General features: G+C 39.2%; 1 protein-coding gene across 1 annotated transcript in view; it reads left to right on the top strand.

The window, feature by feature from the left end:
- The window catches only part of LOC135446301 (pinopsin-like), a 78,033-nt gene that overhangs the window by 8,260 nt on the left and 45,373 nt on the right, over positions 1–24,400 (top strand). The window contains exon 3 of the mRNA XM_064710080.1: positions 19,804–20,129. Coding sequence (XP_064566150.1) covers positions 19,804–20,129 — 326 coding nt within the window. The remainder of the gene's footprint in view (positions 1–19,803; positions 20,130–24,400) is intronic.

The raw sequence follows: 24,400 nt of genomic DNA, 5'->3' as shown, positions 1-24,400 counted from the left end.
CTGTGGCTTGGATGAAACCTGAGGGAGTGAAAGTAGAAAGCTGGGATTTGTTTCAAATGTGAACACAAGGTGAGAGATCACTTTTTAAAAAATCACATGCCTGGGAGGTGATCTGGAGAGCCCTTCTGATTCCCCTCCCAGCAGTATTGACAGTGCCATGTACGTTGATGTCACCTAGTGGGAAATTGAGGAAGCTGTTTACCAGGCAATCCATTGCACTGAAAAGCCATGACCCAAGAATGACCACGAGGGGAGGAAAATGATGGACAAAGTGTAGTTTTTTGGTTTAATTACTTGCTGCTATCCCTATATCTGCTTTGTGATTTCAAACCGTATGTGGAAAGCACAAGGTTTGGAAGCTAAGGGGAAGTGCAGATGCTGATTTATAAGCATGTAATGGGGGTTTTAAGGAGAAAATTAAATACTGTGCGATCTGCTTTGGAAGTATAAGCTGTCTTATTTGATTTGGGGAAGCACCAGGAATGGAGCTAGGGGAGAAACAGCAAGGTCTGTTCCCAGAGTAAATGATTTTGCCCTGGTGCTCGTCCTTGATTGTAGCTCTGTTAAGTAGGTCACTGCAGTGGAAATTGCACATGTCACTGAGTTGGGGAAATGGATGGATTTTAAAAATTTGCTGCCATTACACACCACTTCATCATGGTTCGACAGGCTCATGGTTATACATTTAAGCAAACATGGAAAGTGACAAAGGGACAGGATCTATTTTCACAGCTGAACTCTCAGTAAACTTTGCTGGCAAGGTAAAAAAAAGGATGATTAAATGTATCATGAAATGACTAAGACTTAGATTTTAATTTAGGAAAAATTATTATTTTTAAGGCACTCCCTTAGAGACCACATATACAGGAAGTGACATGCCATCCTAAGATTAGGTTTGTCTGGCGGTTTTGACCATCTCACATGTAATATCTGCACAGTGCCTTATTAAACATTTCAAGTCTCTGGACAGATGCAAACTTTCAGAAAAAAAAATTTTCTTTTCTCAAGATACTTCGACTAATGCAAACATGTAGGACAGGCAGAATTTGAGCTCAGATGATTTCTGGAGTTCATTTTTAGAACCACTACTCCATGCCATGTCATATTAGGATTAAATATTAAGTAGATTGATACATATGAAAAAGACAAAGCTGTCTCTGGCTACAGAAATCCAACACTAGATTCTACTGCTGGCAAATTTCCAAGGCACATTACTAGCAGGGAAATTTTTGTGCCTGTTGAACTCAGCTCTTGTTTTCAGCTGGTTGTTTTTCTCTTTCTTAACCTTCATGGTGCTTAAAATACCTGGCAGCTTGGCCAAGAAGTTGTTTCCAATATTTCATTGTAAAAAATTAATTCTGGTTAGTGTTGTGTAAAAGACCATCACCATTCTAGAGGAGCCAGAGATGCCTATGTCATACAAAAGCTGTGTGACTTGATGTCTGTGTTTTCCCCCACAGCATCCTGTCAGTCCTGGGTGCAGCAGAGGGCCACAGTCCTATTTGAACTGAAGTAAGGCATGTAGATGTGTCCTAATGTCCATTGATAACTCAAGGTCATACCTAAATGAGGACTTCAGCCTTTTTAGAAACCCTGTACTGAACTCAGTGGGTAGATAATCTTTTCAGTCATATTAAAGCTGTTATCGATTTACTCCCTTGTAAACTGCCAGAGAGCACAATGAATGAGATATGGAGCTGCTCATGATTTTGCTTTAAAGTTCAGCTACCTCGTGATCATAAACAAATAATTTTTCTTCTTAGTATTTTACCTTTATTTTATATGCTATGTCTTAGACTCACTGCATTAAACTAAGGTACTTACATTTAGGGCATAAACTTCTGACATACTGGAAACTCTCTGTTTATGGGATGCAGCTGAGATTTCAGATGTAATAAACAACTCTTCTGTGAAAAGATATGTTTTTTTCTACATAAAAGACACCATCTCACTTGGCTTGATCCTGCAAGAGCTCATCTGATGTTTTCTGAGCTTTGATGCAGCAAGTACTCATCTCCCAGTGCAAAACCACTCTTAGCAGCCCCTCACTTGCCCACTCATCATTGATTGCTCCTTTCCTAGTGGGCTTGGGATGGCATTAAAGGTGATATTTCTGGTAGCAAACACGACTAATCAGTATTGCTTAGGAAAACAGTTCTGCAACAGACCCTGAAAACATTCTCTGTTTGAAGTGCACAGACTCTGTTATGCCTGCAGTCATTGTGACCCACACAAGCTTTCCTCAGTAGTTGGTCAGTATCAGAAATAATCAGCTGGTTCAGAGAGGGGGGAAAACCAGTGCCTGACTCATGGGAATGAGTCAAAAGTGTTTACAGTCTCTTTATCTAAAAAAAAAGAGGAGAAATGCTGTCATGACCTAGAGGGATTTAGTTATTTTAATACAGTGTAACAGTAGACAGTTTATCCTGAATTTTTCTACGTAATTTCCATCACTTGATATGTATTAGATTTCTATAGTAAACAAAAATACAAAAGTATTTATTAAGAAGATATGTAATCTGAATTCCTCTTTTGGCATCTCTTCTTTAGAGAAACCAAAGTTAGCCTGCTATACTTTTTTATTTAAATAACTAATCAATGAAGAAAGTGTATGTTATTAAATACACTTCTCAGGGCCATACTTACTTGGAAAAAATGAAATGCTCAACCCCTTAGAGACAGATGGGAATCGTTTGACTAAAACCAGACATTTTCCAATCCCCAAGGCTTTTTTATAATCAATAGAAAACCAGATCTGTACTGCCAGCATGCACACTGTTCAACACATCTGAGATGTTCCCTTCAGGGAGATATGAGATGTGTCCTCCATGCACCCATTATCTGCATGGACTATGAAAGGAACCCAAACTCAGGGGTGGATATCTGCTCTGTACCTCTCTGACGTCATGAGATGACCCTCACAAATGGGATGTTTATTACTTCTTTTTTCTTTTTCTAATTTTCCTACTTTTGCTTATAGTTCCCTCCCCACTTTAGTATCCTCTTCCAGGATATTTTCAGGAATTTCTCTTTCCTATATGCATTAGTGTACAGAGTTGAAATTTCCTAGAATAGTTGTGCTAGAGTGAGCATTTTTAAGATGTTTGATGTGTTTCCATGAAGAGTTGTCCTAGTCCTCTTACCAATTTTACAGTCTCAAATTCATAATGTAGGGAAAATGCTGTCAGCTCTTTCTGCAGGTAATTTGTAGAGCAAGAGTGCTGGAGTTCTGCATTTAATTTTCATGCTTAAAGGAGGGGGACAACTTGGGCAAAACTTTTGGACAACATGATAAAGAAGGAATCATGCCTTGAAAAAGAAAGTGAAAAGGGAAGACCTAATGTCCTACTTTGAATGTTATTCCTGAAATCAGAGACTTCACTCTGGTAGGCACTTTAACACCTTCTGGAGATAAGAGAAGGTTTTGCCTTGGTTACATCAGAGTATCACCCAAGATGTGTGCTGGGCTGGAGGTGAAGCACTGTGCAGCCCCTTGCTCAAGCCCTCCTCTCTTCTCCCTGGGGAATGGGGAGGAGAATCAAAGCAAAATTTTTTGTTGAGATAAGAACAGTTTAATAATTGAAGATAAATAATAATAATGGTAAACAATAACAATGATGACAATATAAGAGGGGAAATATTGGTGCACAATGCAGTTTCTCACCACCTGCTGATCAATGTCAGACCCTTACCAGCTGCCTTTCTGGGTAACTCCTCTCAGCTTATATATTGGGCATGTTGTTCTGTGGTCTGAAATATCCCTTTGGTTAGGTCACCTGTTCCAGCTAGGCTCCCTTACAGTTTCATTTGTGCACCTCCTCACTGGCAGACCATGAGACAAGGAAAAAAAACCTAGGATAAACATGATTTAGCAAAAACCCCCAAAATATCAGTGTGTTATCAAGACCATTCTCATTCTGAATAGAAAACATAGTACTGTGAGAGCTACTGAGAAGAAATTAACTCTACCCTAGCCGAAAAGCAGGACAGTGTCATTCAATATACCCATTTACAAGGTGTTGCAGACTATAGCTGTTGATGCTAACAGTGTTAAGATCCTGTGCTTAAGAACCCCCAGACTTCCCTCCTCCTCCCCTCTCTCATCTTTCACCACTGCAGAAATTCAAGCAATGGCTCAAACAGGAGCTGGAGAGTGCTCTGAAAACATCCTCAGGTACCCTCAGTTCGCACCAGCAGCCACGTGTAGATGGAAACATTTTTTCCCTCAGCTGCTATCCTTAATGTTTTCTGACATGTTCTGTTGTGTGATCAAGAATTTAGAGTCCGTTTCCTGATGCCTGTACAAAAGAAAACAGCAAAAACTGTGTGACTTGGTGTCTGTCATTGTTATTATTTATGCAGAAATAATAACAATGAAGGCTGGACAACAGTTTGTGTGTGTGTGTGTGTCCCTGAAAAGAAGAACACAAGAACAGAAGAATTCTGTAAGGAAATCGATCAGCCTTTTGGCATTTTTTGTGTACAGATGTCAGCTGTCAGTGCAAAAAAGTGTTCTGCTTGTGCCCAAGGTCTGTTTCTGTGCATGTGCAAGTGACTACAGATTTCTGCCAGTGTTTGATCCTTTCCAGTTGGACAGCCATCCTGCAGCACAGCTGCATTCTTTTGTTTCTGTGTTATGGGCACACATGGCAGAATGCTGGAGACTTTATACAAAGAAATATACAAACAACATCACTTCACATGGACACCTCAAACAAGAGTTTAAAGGCAAAGACTGTGTTTGAATTCTTGCAGAATTATCCTGATGGTGAATTGAGTCTAAAAGGTCATGGCTATAAGCACTGCTGGAGATGGTGAAACAGCATTTTTGTCAGAGTTCAAGTTTAATCCTTGATATTTCCAGGCCCTTTTCCCTAATCCTGGGTCATGGCATTAACCCAGACAAGGCTATGTCTGATGTTGGTTTTCTTTTAATTTAGGAAAAGGCAGAAACCAGCTCTGTTGGTAGTCACGTCACATACATGTGGAAAAATAAGTCATTAAAATGTTGCTGGCTTTTTGGTCCCTCGGTGGGTATATTGAAATAAAATAGAGGCCAGTAAATAAGCAATATTCAGTCAAAACCACATTAGGAAGCAACAGACTTTGCATGTGAAGGGCTATTAAATCATATTTTTTAACTATGTGTTTAATAGTGTTTAATAATCTCTAGTGTTTAATTGTGTTTAATAGTGTTTAATAGAATTTAATAATCTCTAGTGTTTAATAAACTCTAGGAACTGTTAAGACCATCCACATGCTGACACATCTGAACAGAATTAGTTTTGGAAAACTTTTAGGTTTCCTTTGTAGCCCCTGAAGTATGCCAGAGAGAGGATATTATCTTTGGCTGTTCACATCCAAGTCACACACCTAGTGACCATTTCCTAACTCAAGACATTAATCTTCTATATCTTTTTCCTTTTAGGAAGCAGAATCTTCCAGTCCAGTAAGCAAATGAAATTTACAGTCTTTCAGTGATAAAAAGGCTACAGAACCATTGACACAGTTCCAAATAATGACATAATAATAGGTGATATCTATAAAGTTCTTTTTCCTATTGCTTGGGGCTTTTTTATGTTAGTGTTGCTGCTATGTTTCTAATTTTAAAAGTGCATTAAGTGAGAAAATAATTTTGTTAAATTAGTGTGCTGACTCTAAAAAAGAAAAACAAGTTTATTTGAGAGCTGAAAGTATTCTGTTTACATTTGTGATTTTCTACATATCCACACTAGCTGAGAAACTGCTTCTGAAATTAAAGATTCAGTAATGTCAATAAACTCCGTCTCTACTGAGTCACAGACCACTTAATTGCTTCTGTGGATTTCTCAGCTAACATGATTCACTTCTTAAATAAACCAAATGCCTCCCAATACTGGGAGATTTGTGGATTTGGTTTTGTTACGGGTTGTTTGGGCTTTTTTAAAACTAATTCAAAATTACCTCTGTCTGCTATAGACTTTCCCATAATTGATACAGACAGGAGGAACATTTGGAATCTGCAGACAGCAAATGCAGAGTACCACTCTGAGTAGGCATTTCACTCCCATGAGACATGTGCCCATGCCATTTCTGTAAGATGTTGCTGTGCTTTCCCTCCTGAGCAGTGTGGGACCTGTTTGTCCCTGTCTCCCCTCCGTGCTGTGCTGGCCCAGCAAGGATCAGGGGATGCGATCAGGGGATCACCCCACGCAAGGGTGAAACCTCAGGTCCCTGGGGCTGCTGACTCCCCAGGCATCTCTCCATGGTCTGGATGGTAATGCTTCTGTCAAGGTCACCTGGGTACCATCTTTTCTACCATTATACCTGATTTCACCTGCTTCAGCTGAAGGTTTCTTGTGCCAGCTGTCAACATCAGGCTGAATTGCTCTGGGCTATTTCCACCAACAAGTCTTCCCATCATGTTGTAAAATGATGTTACTTCTCCTATTTGCAGTTTCTTAAGCCTATTTCACAGATTCCAATATGATGAAGTACAATCTTGTCCTGTGGTCAGATACAAACTTCAGCTGTTCCTTGAGAAAGTATAGCAGCCACAAAGCAGGAAGATAGAGACTCACTGGGTTGAGCTAGCAATCTTTACATCTATTTCTCAGTGTTTTATTGGAGGCAGACATTCTAATCCTCTAGTGTTGTTTTTCAATTATGTCTTCTATTGTTTCTTTCCCCTGCTCCTCTTCTTTGTTTCTATTGGTTTCACTAATGCAATTAAAAGCAGAAATTGTAGATAATTATGGCAAGAATCAAAGTCAAAGGAATCAAAGTTGACAGGCTTCAGATGAATCAAAAGAAGGAGACTTCTCTATGTTGAATTATTTTTGTAGAGATTTATAACAGTAGAAATTTGTTCAGGACCAAGTGGCTATCAGAACACAAGGTAACAAAAAGAGGACTTGATTGTAAAAAATTTCATAAGGAATAGATCAATCATCTTTACAAATCAAAAGCTATGTAAAACCTTGCTTAGATTAGGACTTTGGTGATTTCTAAAATTCAAAACCATTAGTTAATTCACATATATGGCATTTTATTACTTAATATCTAAGAGTTGTCTGAGTTGTACAGACCTCTGAGTGCTGGAATAGCACATTAACATCTGGCAAGATTTGCTTTCAGCTGAGAAATAGTATGAATTTTACAAACCCATAGATAATCCCGTTGAACTTGACCTTATGAGAATTTTAGAACACACAAAGGTCAGACTTAATCCTTATGTGCATGTGCACACTGAAGCATTATTGTTTGCCAGATTTACAGTTTGGGGGTTGTGTTCTGCATTCAGGCTGTTTGTGGGGTTACCAGGGGACCTCTTTAGAGGGAGTGTTTAATCACCCTAATGAAATTAGGTGAGCTGTTTGGGCAGTGCCCAGCAGGCTACCAAGGCAGAGCAGGGTGGGCACTGCTCTCCCCTGCACTGCTGGCAGCAGAGCAGGCACTGCATGGGAGGCTGGTGGCCATCCCCATCCCTGTCTGCCCCAGTGTGAGCCCAGCAGGAGTTAATTAGAAACAGTTCTAGGGTAGGAGTTAATATGGCAGTGAGGACAAGTTATAAATTCTGCCTCTCAGTGAAAGAGTGGAGTATGTACATGGCATTTGTGTATATATTTTCAGTATGTTCTGTATACTGACTATGGTGCGCCAAGTGACTCTTCTCCATTCTAACAAATCAAAACAATTTGCTCTAATTTATCCAAACTTTGAAATTTTGCACTGTTTTTAATCTGCTCAATTTTCAAGAAAAAACGTGTGGCAGTGCAAGAGGGCCAAGGTCCAGCAGTGGCTGCATGATTTTGCTGAGGATTGCTTTACTATATCTCAAAACTGAAAATGTATTTCTATTTAATATCCTTGAGAGAGGCAAAGACCACATCACAGGAGTAGGATGAAAGGCTGCCAGATAAATATGTCAGTCAGAATTTAAATAGACTTTTTCTAATGGGTAGAAAGCAGGTTATGCGGCAAGATAAAGCCTTAGCTTAATATACGCTGAGATAAGAGCAGTAGATAGTAGCATATCACCATCTGGTTTGCTTCATGGAGCAGTTTCTCTCTATAGGTCAGTGCACCAAGTGCTGTTTAACAAGGAATTTGAGAATGACTAAGAATTTTACAAATTAATATCTTTTCTAGGGTTGTGGGCACTCAGACCTTTGGAAAAGAAATACTGATATCAGATACAAGCAGGTATTATCCTCTTACTGTGCTGTAATTGTTTTTTCTTATCATTTCAATAAGTTATGCCTTGCAAAGTGTTTTTTGTACAGATATCAAGTATATGCCATTCAAAGTATTTTGCCTAGCTATTCTTCTAGAATACTAAACTTAAAGCTGGGATAATTTTCAGCATCCAATCATATTTTTCCAATATGAAGTACCACAGCCTGTGATTTGTGGTGTAGGGACACCTATCTTCCCTGGAGCAGTACTTTTGAATCTAATAGTTCTTCCTGTGTTTATCTCCCATTCCCTTGCTCTCAGGAAACCTGCAAAATTTTGGTATGCAAAATATAATATATAAAGAAATTCTACTTATTAACTGTGTACTAACTATGTACTATGCAAAGAGAAGTATCTTCTCGAGTTTGTTTATTCGGAGTCTGCAACATGATGATTTAATTTGAAAACCACTTATTTTAGGAAACACTAAATAATCTTTCCCTGCTCACCTTTTCTTTCTTTTCTCTGTTTTCCTGCTCTAATAAGTCCTGATGTTTGCTTTTCTAAAAGTTGCTGAGCATTGCTGCTTAGTGGAAGTGGTTTGTGTAAAGTTCTCTATCATAACTCTCTTTGCAGAACAGTAAGTCAGAAACAATTGCTGTGTATTTAAGGCCAGGTCTGTTTTCTTCCACATATGGCAGTTTACATCAGTACTGCATCTCATCTGCTCGATGGCTCTGTTTCATGTGGCTGTGCTGCAGTACTTCAGAGTCAGTTTTTGTTGATTTTGAGTTATTTTGAGTAGTACAATCAGAAAACTTGTCACTTTTTCCTATCTTCCCCAGATCATTTATTAATGTGATGAATAGCCCAGGGCCTAGGACAGATCCATGGGGAACTTTGCTATCCACAGTTTCCACTAAGAAAACTAATTTTTTTCTCCTGTTTTTTATTTCCTACCTCTATTTAATTATTCATTCACATGAAGATTTCTGTTATTGAATGGCAGCTTACTATCCTTAAAAGCCTTTGGGCTAGTCAAAGTTGTTTGAAAATCCAAGTAGGTTTTATCCAAGTAGGCATCAGGCCTGTCTGCACGGTGCTGTCAAGGACCTCTGATGAATTAAGTATGTATGTATGTATTAAGTATGGTATGGCTTCCCTCCATGATAGCCACACTTGCCCCAATATGTCACACCTCCACTGCTACACTTTCTGGTGCAATTTCCACCCATCTATCCAGTGCTGAAGATTAGACTTACTATTGGGTGAAAATGTACTGCAAAGAATTTCTGTCTGCATTGATTATATTTTAATTTTTTAATGGATGTAGGAAAAGATCTCCTCTTTGAGGTCCTTTTGAGGGGTTAAGGAGTGGGGAATACTGCTTTTCCTCTTTGCACATGCTTCAGCCATCACAGTGATCTTGGATAGAGACAGGAGCAGCCTTCTCAGCTCACCTCCACACCATGTGAGATTGTAGGGATGTAAAGCTGCACAAGAATATCCCAGCTCAAAGCCTGGTCATCATATTTTGAGACTGCATTCATAGCATCAGATATGGCTATTTATTGACCAGTTAATATCTGATTAGAATAAAAACCAGTTTGACCACCAGACGTTATGAAAAACTTGACTCAGAAGAGTTAGCATTTGTAGTGTGCTCCACCCCTAGGAATGTTGACTGCCAAAGAAACCCCCCAGATTATAGAAAATCTGTGTAAATATATGTTTATTATTAAAAATAAGCAGTTGGATTCAGTGCAAAAGGGGGAGCTCGTTGGAAAGACGTTGGTTGTGTGCTCTGGTGGACACTTGGCTCTCTGGCTAGCAGATCCTAACCCTGTCATTTCACCTCTTAGCTGATTTGGTGCCATGTCCCACATGCAGAAACCCCCTGAGACTGCATGTGATGTATTACAGCTGCGCACATCCTCGGCATGAAGGAAGGTCCTGGGGATGCCCCCACGTTTCAAAAGGAGCAGTCCTGGCAGGAGACGGGGTCCCTCCAGGATGGTGTGGGCATGGGGATGCAGCAGTGAACCTGACTGCCCTGAGAGTGTCCTGCTGCTGCGTCGGGGCTGCACATCCATTCCTGCTTTCCTCGTGCACGCAAGCCCCAAAGATTTTTCCCGAGATGTTGCTGTACAGGAGCTCCATCTAGTGCTGACATTTCTTATTCCGATTCCTTAAGGCAGCAGAATAAATACACTAATATGGAGGCAGCCAGGTCAGGAAGCTGAATTTGCCAGGGCCAGCCTGCTTTCCAGAATGCAAACGGGTCCTGCCTAACACATGGAAAGTGAGACAGAAGTGAACGTTCAGGGATGTTTCTGTACTATGCTGGTATCATTGAGATGCAAAAGGGAATTCTTTGCACTGCTTATGCCACTGGGAATTTGTTGTTTGGATGGATAGGCATATTAATAACATTGCAGAAAAATATATTAGTATTCAGTGATGCACATTAAGTCACCAGATACAGCTAGGAATTAAGACCACCTTAAAAGCACAAAATAAACACCTTTAAAAATTCAGAAAAGAAGGAGGGAAGAAAGAGGAAAAAACCCAAGATATTTTTTTCCTATTAAAAGTAATACATGTTGTCTGTATTGAAGACACCACCAAACACAAAGAAAAGGGTATGTTGTACAAAGGATGAACCACAGAAATGACCATTGAGAAAAGAGCAAGAAAGATTTATTGAATAGGACCAGTAATGCTTATTGTCATATTTCTCCCAGCAGGGTTGGATCCAACAGAGATTTTTCAGTAATTTCTTTCAAGTGCAATCTTAAACTGTGACTCCCATTAGAGTTAAGCAGGAAGATATTTCTTTGGAGAAGGGAATGATTGTCTGTTCTAATGGACTCATGATTCCAAGTCATCTTAGTGAAAGAGAACAGATAATTGCAGGCATTAGATAAATGGCAATTGGTGGATTTATTTCTATTCAAATTGAATAGTTGATATCTGAGGTAGCCTGTATTTGGAAAATGGTTGTAACTGCTAACGTTCAACAAATTATTGTGGGAAATATTTTCTCAATTTCAAATAAGCAGAAATTCTTTTAATGGGTTGAAAATCAAAAGGAAAATGTGCTCTGATGACTAGTGTGTGTCAGCAACTAGAATAAGAGTCTATTAAAGAATATTTAATTTTTTGACCATTTATTCTATGTTTATCATACAAATATTTAATAGGCATATCCAAATAAAGTCAATAGTGTTTTGAAGCACACCCCATTCTCAGCTGCCTCTGTCAGTTTTTGAGGCATCCATCCACTCCTCTGAAGTTCATATCCTTTGTATTAGCCCTGAACTTATCAGTTGTTATATTCACATTGTGCTTTTGCTATATCATAAAAGTTCTGCTGTGATTTCTTTATTCACTGAACTTCAGGCAAGTCAGACTACTACTGGGTGGTTGTCCTCCAAGCCCAGACCTCACTTTGAGTCCATTCATCTGAACTCTGTTTGGTACAGAAAAGGAAAAAGTGGACAAAGTTCTGGAGGTTTAGTGAAGAAGGAGCAGTATCCATTTATGTCTGCCACTCTCCAGACCTGTTTGAATCCCTTCTGAATATTCATTTGTGTTTCTCATCACAAAAAATTAAAAAAAAAAAAAAACCAAACCCAAACACCAAACCCCCTCAACAAAAACTAGAACCTTTGATAATAATATTTTGTGAAATCCCATATTCACAATCTCTGACGTGTTTCTCTCTCAAATTTGCTCATTTTATGGTACCTTCCCACTACCCCTACTGTCAATGCTATCTAACTAATTGCTATCTAACTTAACTGTGTTCTATCAATTTAACTGAATCTGTTTCATTCAGGCTGCCTATCCCAGATTTCCCAGACCAATCAACATTCTCGCTGCCACTTTTTGGCAATTCCAGTATAATGGGAAAAGAAGTGTAACCTGCAGAACCTCACTGGAGACTGTATATGACATAGATTTTTCCCTAGCAATGAAATGTCTGCTGTGAGACTCAGAGCTAGAAGGCAAAATGGAATTTTAATTTTTATTTAAACAATTAAAAAGTTTTGTTCTTTTTTCCTCTGTGATGCTGTGACTTAGGAGTTTTTCATATTTTAATAAAGTGCATATGTGTCTTGGTTTAGGGCAAATTTGGGAGGAAAACTCCAAAGGGGTCCCTCTAGAAAGCAAATTCAAGCGGCTCCTTCCCACATTGGTTCAGGAGACATAAATCTCCTTCAAGAAAAGTGGAAAAAACCTGTTGATTCAACAAGCAAAGTATTCACAAACATGAGAAAATGAGTAATATTAAATAGTGGAACCTCTCGTTGTTCTGAAGAGATGGCAAATTCAAAGAGAGTCCTTTTGCAGTTCAGAGTCCTTGTTGTGGGGGTGTCCTTGCCTTTCTCGGTCTCTCTGGAGCTCGGGTCCAGTGACCCAGGCACAGTGCAGCTTGGGGGGGCCCCAGATGATAATCCTGGTGTTCCCTGGATGAACAATGGCTGAACAGTTCCAAAAAACCTTCTGGCCTCAGGTAATGAGAGAAAAACCAGCAAAAACAGCAAGGGGAAGCTCCTTGTCCATCTGCAGAGCAGAGAACTCTGAGAGCACTGCTTATCTCTGTGTTTTGAATACAGCTGGGAAAAAAATTCTGCTGCTTTTCCTTCTCACCCCCTTTGCCCTCAGATCTAGTTTGAAAGGTGCAGAACTTTTTACTGGGCTAAACAGATGAATGGGGATACAATTCAGCATCTTGAAGTCACCCCAGGACAATATGCTATGAGAAAACCAAGTCAATCAGTCAACTTTTGAAAGTTTCTGCTTTTATCATTATAGTATTCTTACCTCCTTGCTTGCAAAGAAATCTCTGATGGCAGCAACTACTGGAGTGAGTACCACTGTGGTTTTGTGGAAGAAATGTATTGATTTTAATGGAAGCAGAGCCCAAGAGTTTTACTTAAAAGTATTAACGTTGAGTGGTATATAGAAAATGGAAACAAAGGTGATGATAGAATGGATTGCTCTTACAAAGTCTCTGATGCTCTGGCAATTGTTAGGTAAGATGCTTTGGCCCAGAGCAACAGAATTGTAACTGAAGAATAAGCAACCATTAGAAAAAGACTGTTTTATTTTTTTTTTTTTTACATCTCGCTGCTTCTAAACCTCTCTTGTGAATACTAGACTTACAAATTGTATTTCATGCATAGTCCCTGGCAGATGATACTAAGATATGTTTTCAGAAAGACTTCTAAGGAGATACAGAAGTGCAAATATGTTGGAAATGTCATGACTTTTAAGTTGCTTAAATTTTTTATGTTTCATTTTCATGTGTGGAGTATTTTATTTCTGTAGAGAACTATCAGAAAGGCTTTCATTTATATTCAGGAAAGTTATTTCCCTTGAAAACAGTACTGAGTCATTGATCAAATGAGCTTTGTATAACTCAATAACATATTTATGTAACATCATTCAGTAGAACAACTTCTAATTAAGCTCAGAATGTGAGATTTGAGGTATTAAGAGGCTTCATTTGAAGAGAGCTGTTTCTTAGTGCTATTCTTCTGGCTTTTACGTCCATGGGTAAGCACAATGAAAGGTATCATCCAGAAAAAACAGCAGAAGAATACTTCAACACAGGATTCCCCAATATTCTCAACTTGGGGTGTATCCCAATCTAACTTCCTCTATCTTATTGTGCCACAGAGCTTTTTAGCATGTTTTCCAGCTAATGAAACAGCAGATTTAGCAGCTGAAAAATGAGGGATTAGAAAGAAGGGAACATAGCTATGTTATGATGCATAACATTTCTGAGACCTACCTGTTTCTCCTGTTAAGTATTTACCAGCACAGCATTTGTAAGTGGAGACCAGAGCATTCCTCTTCCACCTCTACCAATGTCCTTCCAGCACAGTGCTCTTCCTTGCTTGCTGTGTCTCCGAGTTCACAGTCCATGGTGGCCTGACTTCAAAAGGAAAGGTGCAACTTTTGGTGGTCCCAGCTGCTGCCAGCTGCTGGTTCACGTTCCCCTTGCACTTCCAGCTGCATGTTGTCCTTCCCAGGTGTCCTGGCTGTGGAGAGGGGGTGCAGCTCAGCACTGTTTGGATGTGTCCAGGTTGCTATTCCGTAACACTTGCATCATCACTGCAGGTATGGTTTCGGGGGAAAGAAAAGGTGAGTGCCACCCTGGAAGTGTGTCATTTTGTCTCTCTCTTCACGGGGGGGATTGCTGGGATGAGCTGTGTGGACCCTGTCCTCTGTTGCCACTGCCTGTCCCCTTCCCAGTTCCTCCAAGACACGGCTTGGCGACATGGTTCTGAAGTGGCAGCCTTGTGTCCAAGACACTGGGCTGAAAAGCAGCGGTGGGGCAGGAAGCATCTGTGGGGAACAGAAGGGTGGAGGGGAGCCTGGTTCCAGCCAAGCTGAGCCAAAAGGAGCAGAGTGGAGCCAGGTGGAGCAGGGCGGAACAGTTCAAAGTGGTCGTGTCGCATGGAACTGAACCACAGTGATCTGGGAAAAAAACAGGCATCACAGCACAGATTATCCAGCTTTTGGGGGATTTGTCCATCATGGTTTTCATTGTCTCAGGCTTGGGAACAGGAGTGCTGACTGCAGAAAGTGCCCAACAGCTTTTCTTCATCTGGAGAAACCAGGTGGTGCCGGGCATGGGAACGGCCACCACCCTGACTTTGTCCTGGCAGTCAGTGTTGATAACTGAACATAGTGCAGGGTATCCCTTTCCACATGCAATCAGTACTGCTCCAGGAAGCCCCAGGACTCAAACCATGATGTAGTCTAATGACCTAGAGGCCATTTGAGGGGGCATATGTGTCTAAATTAGAAGTCAAAACATTGATCCAGTGTAGGCTGAATTCCTGGGATTCTCAGTTTTTCATAGCTTCCAGACCATGGGTGAGCTGCATCTCCTTTCCAGTTACTACATCAGTGAGCAGCATAAACCATCAAAAATGAATAAGAAAATGTAACACTTTTAGCTAGAACCCATGGGAACAAAGTGTAATGATTTGCTGTGCCTTTTACAGCATACTCTCTGCTGTGCTGCCAGGGAGAAATGTACAGATCCTTAAATAAAAGTAAATAATAGATAATGTCTCAGATGATAGCCCTATAAATAGATGTCTCTCCTGGTTTATGACTTGAAATTAAATTCCGTGCACTCTGCTCACTGCACCTAATTGCCATGTAGCAAGGTTTATGCTCCACACCCAGCTAGTATCAAAGTCACATATTTCCATGGTTAACTTTTGAATAATTATCTATTCCTGTAATGCAATCTGCATACAGGAATTTTTGACATTTTTCAGTACTGTTCAGTGAGAATCTCATTTTTGTTCCTATGTGTACATGAAATGTTGGGGGAGCAAATTACATTTCTCAATATGATTGACTCCTGTGGAGTTATTTGTCTAGGTATCAGCTAGAGGCTCTAAATGTTTGTTGGAAGCAAATTGCATTTAGATTTGCAATTTGTGAACCTAATTTTGTTGCAGTTCTAGAAAAAATTATTCATTTGAAATTAATATACACAGTCTACATAGTCATAAATGTTACTACTCAATAAATAAAACATTGGCATAAAAATTACAATTATTTTCTTCTTTTTATAGCTTGCATTAATTTTTTTAATTTGTTTTTTGGTTGTTAGTGCTGTGGAGATTGCACTCAAGTATTTTCTTTAGAGACAATCCTAAAGTATTTAATTGCGTTTTGTTTTTAAGCTGAGATTCTCACTAGTTCGTCCAACTGCAACAGATAGTGCATAAAGTAGAATACCAGATAGCTGCAGGATTTCTAACAAAGGTCACAACTGTTAAGTGCACCTGGCATTAAGAAAACTCTGTATGCAAGGCTAGGAAGCATAATGAAAACTGGGAGGCTTTATTCCACTTTAGCCAAAACAGATTACAAGAAGGTCATGAGGAAGGGCTGAGGAAACTACAAGCCTGTTAGTCTAAAGTCAGTACCTGGAAAAATTATGGAGAGGATGACACTGGATGCTCAAGAAAAGCATGTAAAGGACAAGGCAATCATCAGGTTCTTTGCTGGCAGCTCATTCACTGCAAGCTGACAGGTCATGTAAACCCGATCATCATATTTTATTTCCAGCCATTGTTAAATTAAGTTTTGAACACAAAACCTGGTTTTGCCTTTTTTTATGAAACAATGTTGTTTCAGTCAAATACACGAGTATCTGTTATAACTGATGAAAGAATAGTGGTGTATTTCCAGGATTCAGTTACTGAACTAATAAAAGAGTGAGATTTTAAAAAAAACAACTGTTTGGTTGGGTTTTTTGTTAATTCAAAAACTGAGAATATTCTTAGCAACCAGGGACACTGGAGCTGCTCTGTCCCAACATTGCAACAAGGTTACTCTTGATGTAGTTTTGTTTTGATCAGTCTTGGCTTCTGTGTTAAGGTGAAATGCCCTCCATCAACAAGGTCGGATGGAGCCGCATTGTTGGGGCATGTCTTGTGACTTTGTGTTCACTACCCAATGTCACACAAAGTAACAGAGGGGGTTACAGAGCCCTCTGTTGTTCCTGTTTCTTCCTCACCTGTGTAATAGGTGCTTTAATTACTCTCAGCCATTTCAACCAAATGTATCTCTCTGTTGGAAAAAGCTACTTGTACTTGTTAATTTTTTATTTGGATTTTGGATTTGAATTTATATTTTTGTCTTTCAAAGCACCAGTTCTTTCAAAGTAATTCTAATTTTTCTGAAAAGTTAGTTGGACTTACTAAGTTTGAACTACATAAAGAATGTTGAATTCTTTTATTGCTTATGAATTACCTCTTCAATGTACTCCTCATTTTCCCTTGTCTTGAAAGTAATAGAAATCAGTGTGTAGTGGTATTAATTGTAGTGTTATTAAAAAGTTCAAACCTTGAAGTCTTACTGTGCTGAACTTGAAAATAATGGAATTTTTTCATGAGCTTTTGTGGTCTGGGATTCCATAAATTACAATTTTTGTCCTCCAGAGAAAAGTGTAGTTTGTGTCATGTCAGTGGGACTCAATAACAAGTTGAGCAAAGATGAATTGGCTCCTGCCAAGATGTGCAATTAAATGTCATGAATTTTCTTCTATATAGAGAAGAAAATTATTTTCTATAATTTAAAGGCAACTTGTGTGCGTTTGTCTGATTGCTAATATTTGATTTACTCTTGACTGACATCACCATGATCCTAATTTAATATCTGAACATTAATTCTATGCTGGTGGAAGACAGAACTTTTCTGCGTCTGAAAACAAGTAATCCTGCATTCGTGGTGTAAATGATGCCATAAATCACGACAATACACACCAGAAGAAGCTGCTGGGCAGTGGCACAGCCACAGGGATGAGCAGGCAGAGCTGGCAGCCAGGCTGGTCCTGAGAGCCCACGGTGAAAGCAGAAATCCAGGAAGCAGAGCCCCAAGCTTGGGAAATCTGAACATCCTGTCTGGGTTTTCTAGGCAGCCCCACACATGCAGGAATGTAGGATATGCTCCACAAAAGTACAGCTCACTTGCTGTCTCATCAAAGTAGGGAAAATGCAGTCTCAATTGCCATCAGAGGTACAGTGAGAACAATAGATCCTTGCTGTACAGCACCCAGCTGGGAAGGGAGAGATTTCTTGTTCTGAGACAGTTTTCTGTTAGTCCATGATTGTCTAATCTAAAGAACAGAAATAGATCTGTAACACCTGACAGAGGCCTAAATTTCAAATATAAAATCTGGATTTTTGCCTTAGGTGCCTACATGAGCTAAATGTTTTGATAGAGAGGAGCTCTTTAGTCAAGCAGATAAAAATATGGAAAGCAGCAATGCTAAGAAAGTGAAGATAATTAAGTGTGGGCTGGGAGCATGAAGAGAGTAGTAGATTCTTTGCTTTCGAGTCCAAAGGCTTTCAAGAGTGGTGTTATGTAGGAAATCAGGTTAGGTGAGGGATGGTGAGAAAGTCTCCCTGTCTCTAAAGTAGCCTAGCTTTAAAGCAAGTTTATAAGTCACCTGAATTTAGTGGAGCTATTACAGCTGTAAATGTATCTACTCTTTAGGACTGACTTCCTAGTAATGTACAGAAAATAATTTAGTAGACTCTTGTAACAAGAAAGACATTTCTTCTTCAAAAGTCGCCTTCTCCACACACCCTTTTGCTTTCTTTCCCCCTGAGAAATAAGGCATCCTATTGCAGCAAGCAGTGCTTGCATTTCCCATGGGTCCTTTGCCTACCCAGCTCTGCATTAAGTAACTGCAAATTGTCAGCATGACAGAAATAGCTGTGCCTGCATCCAGTTAACTCAGAAATTAGTCACTGAATTGTAAGGAAAAGTGGAGCAAAATGCTGTGCCTGGGGAAAATATCCCACTGTGCCCTGTGTGGGTCTGTGTGTGGGTTTCATTCCCAGGTAAAGGATGGAGTAGTGCTATTCCCAAGGGAAGTCTCTGACTCACCTCTACTTCATGCCTGGGAAACAGCTATAGGAGAAGCTGACAGTTAAATGGGGAAAATGGATTACAGCTATGGATTGCCCTGAAGAGCACCTTTCCTTTTAACCCATTTTCTGGGAGTAGGTACCACTCAAAAGTAGAGAATTTTGGCAGGCTATATATCTCAGTGCTGCTGTATAGTTGGCTGCTGCTATTAGCAAAGATCAAGAAAAAACTCATGGAGAGCTGGACTGACATTGATCTATTCAGGTTTTTCTTCTTACAGGAGCAAAAGGAAGGGGACTGGAAAGCATATTGGAAAACATGGTTTTAAAATATGGTTTTAAAGCTCTTCAAAACAAGTTCCTTCTGTCATAAGTCCTGGGAGTGGTATCCAGTGTTTTGTCACACAGAATTTCAAGGAAGCTGCAAGGAGAAGAAAACCATAGGAAATAACAAACCCCTCTCCATTGAGCTGTGACTAAGAACCTACCATGGAAAACTATAGAGTTTTGAAGAGGGGCTTGGCTGCTAAAACTTGAAAAAGAGAATGGAAGTATCCTACAACCAGAATTTTAAAGCCTTCCTCTGTAAGATATAATGGGTTTATGACACCTAGGGCTTAATATTGACCTAAATCACTTTTAAACCTGATTGTGTAATATGTATGTAAATAAAGTTGCAGCTTGCCATATCTCAGTCATGATGTGGTTGTCTGTTTTTTCCATATATGAGTGGTCAAAACTGAAGGTTCATCTAGCTGATGGGGAGAGCAAAAGAAGCAAAAGCTTCTTTCACTTTCAGACTCCCAGTCTTAAATATATGGCATTTTTTTCCCTGTAAAAGTCAATACACTATTTTTAAATGCTCATGGATTTAAAAAGTTGAATAGATTTATCAAGGGAATCTTTCACCATTTTATTTGCTCAGATAGAAAATGGATTTCTCCTGAGTAATACTAAAACAGATAAAGCTGAAAACCTGACTAGAAGATGAATATCTGTCAAGTATAAAAGTCTTCCAATGTAAGATAAATCTGAGTTAAACAAAATTTGACAGGATGGACAGAGCCACCAGGAGCAGTGAGGATTAACATATAGAGAATAATGGAAATAGTTTTCACTGTTGCTTCAAATGCATAATAACCGAAAAAACCGTCTGCTTTCTTGGGACTTGGAATGGATACATGCAAAATAATGGAAGTGAACATTTCTATTGCTGGGTTCATTGCAGGTGTCGTGTCGCTGATCTCCCTGGCGGTGCTGTCCTACGAGCGATACAGCACTCTCACCCTGTGCCACAAGCGCAGCGATGATTTCCGCAAGGCTCTGCTGGCTGTCGGTGGTTCTTGGATTTATTCCTTGGTCTGGACCGTGCCACCTCTGCTTGGTTGGAGCAGTTATGGGGTAGAAGGTGCAGGCACGAGCTGTTCAGTACGCTGGTCCTCGGAGTCGGCCGAGTCCACGTCCTACATCATCTGTCTGTTCATCTTCTGCTTGGCTGTCCCGGTGCTGGTCATGATGTACTGCTACGGGCGCCTCCTGTACGCGGTCAAACAGGTAAGCAGCGCCTGCTCCCATGGTGCAGACTGCTCTCAGGCAGGTGCTGCATTTCTGTTTTATCTAATTTGGACGTTCTGGTGGTAGAGAGCAAATCAGCAAGCCAAAATGAAATTGAAAAGAACGCAGAAATCCTCAAAGAAGGAACATGAGATCTTCAACAATCTTAATTCTCCTGAAGCTCCAGTCAAAACAAAGAGATAACGGATACTGATTATACAGATTATACAGAAACAGATAACAGATACTGATCCGTATCATGCAGATACTGATTTTGTGATTGGTAATACTGTGGAAAATAGTATATGGGAAAAACAGCATATCAGAGTGAAGCTTGCATTTGCAATGAAGTAAAAATACAAGTTTACCTGTTTAGGAACTAGACACCCATGCAAATACTTCCTGGTTTTGGAGTATAAAACTTAATAATTTTTGCTCCTTAATATTGGAATATGATCCCAGTATTACCGCGTGGAACGTGCCTGGGCTCATCTGGCCCTTGCTGCTTGACCAGAGGTGGCAACCACAACACCTTCCTTAATCTCTAGAATCTCAGCTCTACAGTAATGTAATTCTACTGTGATTTTTCGTATTATCCCAAGGATCATTTTCTCCTGGTAATTCTAGGCCACATTTAAATTTTCCTTCTAACTACAACCACCATTATCACTACTACCTACTACTAATACTACTACTACTTTTACTACTACAATGATACTTCTCTCAGTGGTTTAAGGTGCACTGCAGATATTCCAAAATGAAGCAAAAAACCCTGAAAAGGGTGTGGTATTGTGAAGTTTGAATACTCTTGGGACAGTAATGAAATTGTTTAATGATTAATAATGAGAGAGAAATTAATGTATAGGCGTTCTCTAAAATGTTCATATGAATTAATTAAAGGAATTAATGTTAAAAGGGAAAAAAAGCAGTAAACCCCTGAATTGAGGCACTCCTACAGAATTAAAGTGAATGTAGTTTGATTTGATTAGTCATAAGGAATTAAGTTTGATTATTTTACACAATTTGTCAAAACCTTGAGAACACTTTAAGCCCAAATGGGAAATCTTCTCCTCTTTGAGGGTTGAGCAGGCCAATAAAATCCCTTTTATGAATCACACATTAGTACTCTTCTTAAAAGTTGTGCAATATTAATAAAGAAAAAAATTCCTGTCATTGTAAACCATTCAATTGAAATATCAGTCCGTATCTGATCTTTGGACAGCAGTTTCTTTTGCCATCACCTCAAAGTAAAAAGCAGGATCTTGGAATATGTGGTACTAAAACCATGCAGAAGATACTTGTTTGTTAAAATGTTGGCTGCTCTTTCCTTCAGCCCTCACTGCCCTTGCTGACAACAGTAATCACCCACAGAATACAAATACTGCGTGGATGAAGCTTCTGTAGCACATTCTTTAACCTCTAGCGCTAAATGTAGACTTGTGTTATTCCAATCACTTTTTAAAAAAAAATTCGATTATATTTTATATTCAATTATATCAAAGGCATTCATCATCTCACTGATCTGCCTGATTGGTCTCAAGAAGTTCTGGCAAACATACTGAGGGAACAAAGTATTATGGAAATGATATGTGCACTCTATAGCCATTTTCTATTTGGTCATGAAGACTGGGTAGACTGGGCAGATTAGGTTGATTGATCAATCAGCTGTGCAGAGGGAAAAAAAAGAGGGGAGGAAGAGCATTTTCCACAATCCTCTCTCCTCCGTTCTCCTCATGCCTTCCAGAGTGATCCGCGAGCCCGTGGGATGTTGAGGTCAGAGGATCCTGAGAAATTTTGTAAATGGTGAAAGTGAAAGAAAATTGAACCTAATCTTGCATAACCTGTTGGAGGGACAGGCAAGGAACCAACACTTGTTAAATGCAAAGGCACTTCTGTGAGGATTAGATCATATCTTTAAAGTTGTTATGACTAAGGGGCCTAAGAGCTGCCTGAGTATTTGTGAAGTCTTGAATAACTAAACCTTAAAATTTTACACGAAATATCTAATGCTTTCCTGGTGCTTATAGAAGATTTTCTTGATAAGTTATATTCACCAAAGAAAATCTCAATCAGAAATCTTACCAGTCCTTAGCTTTCTGTGAGGTACCAGGAATTATTTTCACCACCATGATCCTAAAACCTTGCATTTCATAATTTTTTGTGACATATATAAATTTCTAATGAACATGCCATGACACAGTCGCTGGGGAGCCCAGTCCATACTATTGCACAGTCACTAAAGTATAGTACTTTCCTTTTGATCTAAGGTCCTTTTACTGTTCTGTAATAAATGGGATAGTTCATGAAATGCTAAAGTATGTCATGTTTCAAACTAGAGGAAGAGATGAGCAATATGCAAATGAACATATAGTAGTTCTTATATAAAAGTGCAAAGGGTAGATAGGATAATTTAAAAAAGGTCAAGAGAGTTGCATTCATTGTAATGCTGTACCTTTCTGGTGTGGACAAAAAAAAAAAATTATCTTGCAGTTTTCTGGCCTTGTAGATTAAAGTCCTTCTGTGACCCTCTGTGGTATGTATTTGAAGAATTATGGGAGCATGGCAAGCATAGTAGGTGCATTGTCCCAAATTCAGCTCCTTGCTACATTTTCAGACTGCATTTCATAATTTTTCCAGATCTATAGAATTTTTTTATGTTAGAGCATTGAAGCAACAATTGTATTGCACCCTGAAATCAAGAGTGGAGTAGTTATGCCATTTTTTAATAGTGCAGTGTAAATTTATTGATGTGGAAGAAATATCTTAAGATATTTAGGATAGCTAATGCAAGAACTGGCACGATGCCTCCATTTTTTCTTTGTGTGGGCAATGATTATAGGTCTGCCTTTCTCTTTTACTTCCTAAATTTAGTCAGATGCTGTAGCATTTTGTCACTTGAAGCATCAATAGATCCCATAAAGTCAGCTGCAAGCTGACATAATGGTGTAAAGGATTTCATTAATACTGGTTTTATGAAAGATCATCTTTTCAAGGAATTAAAAGTCAATGACATCCTTGTATAAATTATGTTAATAGCAAATGCTATTAAACAGCATTAAAACACAACTCCACCACTATCTCAGAGCTCTTGCCATTTATCACGCTTGGAGATCCTTAGGAATTACGTTTTTCTTTAAAGTTATGGGGTTTTTTTTTCCCAGGCTGGCTTTATTTGGATGGTTGAGTCTGATCAAAGGGGTAAAGTTTTCTCCCTCACAAAATTTATTTGCATGTATTTTATTCATGCACATTCTACCGCACAAGGGAAGGAAATTGAGGATGGTTTACTTTTCTTTGTACAATCATGGGAATTTTTTTCAGTTTTTGGCTTATGATGCTTCTCTATGGCTCTACTCTTTGATTCCCTCTGGAAAAATGTTCTTTCTGAAGTCACTGTCAGTTGTTTACACTTTGAAAAGTGTGCTCCCAAATGTGGAATTACAGAGATTAGCATTGTGATCACTGTAGCACAAAAAACACAATGTGATTAAAATCCTCCACTGAGGGGCCCAGAGAACTCATGTGAACCAGCCTAATGAAAATAAGAAAAACTTTTAAAAAGGGATCTCTTCAGCCTGCATTATCTCCTACTTACACGCAAAAATCCTACCCAAGGACAAGAAGGGTCCCAGAAGGATGTTTCAAGAAAAGTTTTCAGTTTGGATTTATGAAAGACTGTCATCTCATTGTCAGTCTTCTTTCATTGAAAGCCGTGCTTGAACAAATCTTGGAACTTTTTGTGAAATGTAGCTAGGATATGGAAAACAAGAAAAAGGACTGTAAGCAGAGCACAAAGACTTAAACATGCAACTCTTACTCTGCAAGAGACTGTGTGTTGAAGTGGGCAAAGGGCCAATGTTTTATGGAGTTCTGGAGTAGCTGGACTTTCAACGTGACCTGATAGTCCTACAGTGTGATGGTTTTTGTTTTGTTTATTTTTCCTGTCACTATTCCAGTTCTACTTTGTGTTTGTCTTAGAAAAACAAGAAAGAAAGAAAGCAGAAAAAATATTTAGGGAAAATTTAAAGACTATATGAGGCAGAAGTTGGCCTTACCAGTATGTCTGGTCCTCCATCCTGTGATGCACCTGTTCTTGCTTAATTCCTCAAAAACATCTACCTTTAACTAGTGACCAAAATGTGAGTCCAGGTAGTGGAATTACCCAACTATTTCCCTTTACAGTAATTTGTTTGTTTCTTTTGAGAAGTGCCATGTGATTTCTGACTTCCAGATAATATGGGACACCCGTACAACCTTTTATTGTCCCATCT

The sequence above is a fragment of the Zonotrichia leucophrys genome, chromosome 1 (assembly GCF_028769735.1).
Source record: "Zonotrichia leucophrys gambelii isolate GWCS_2022_RI chromosome 1, RI_Zleu_2.0, whole genome shotgun sequence".
In the NCBI taxonomy this organism is placed as follows: Eukaryota; Metazoa; Chordata; class Aves; order Passeriformes; family Passerellidae; genus Zonotrichia; species Zonotrichia leucophrys.
The sequence above is the reverse complement of the archived record's forward strand: the minus strand, read 5'-3'. Positions and strand labels throughout refer to the sequence as shown.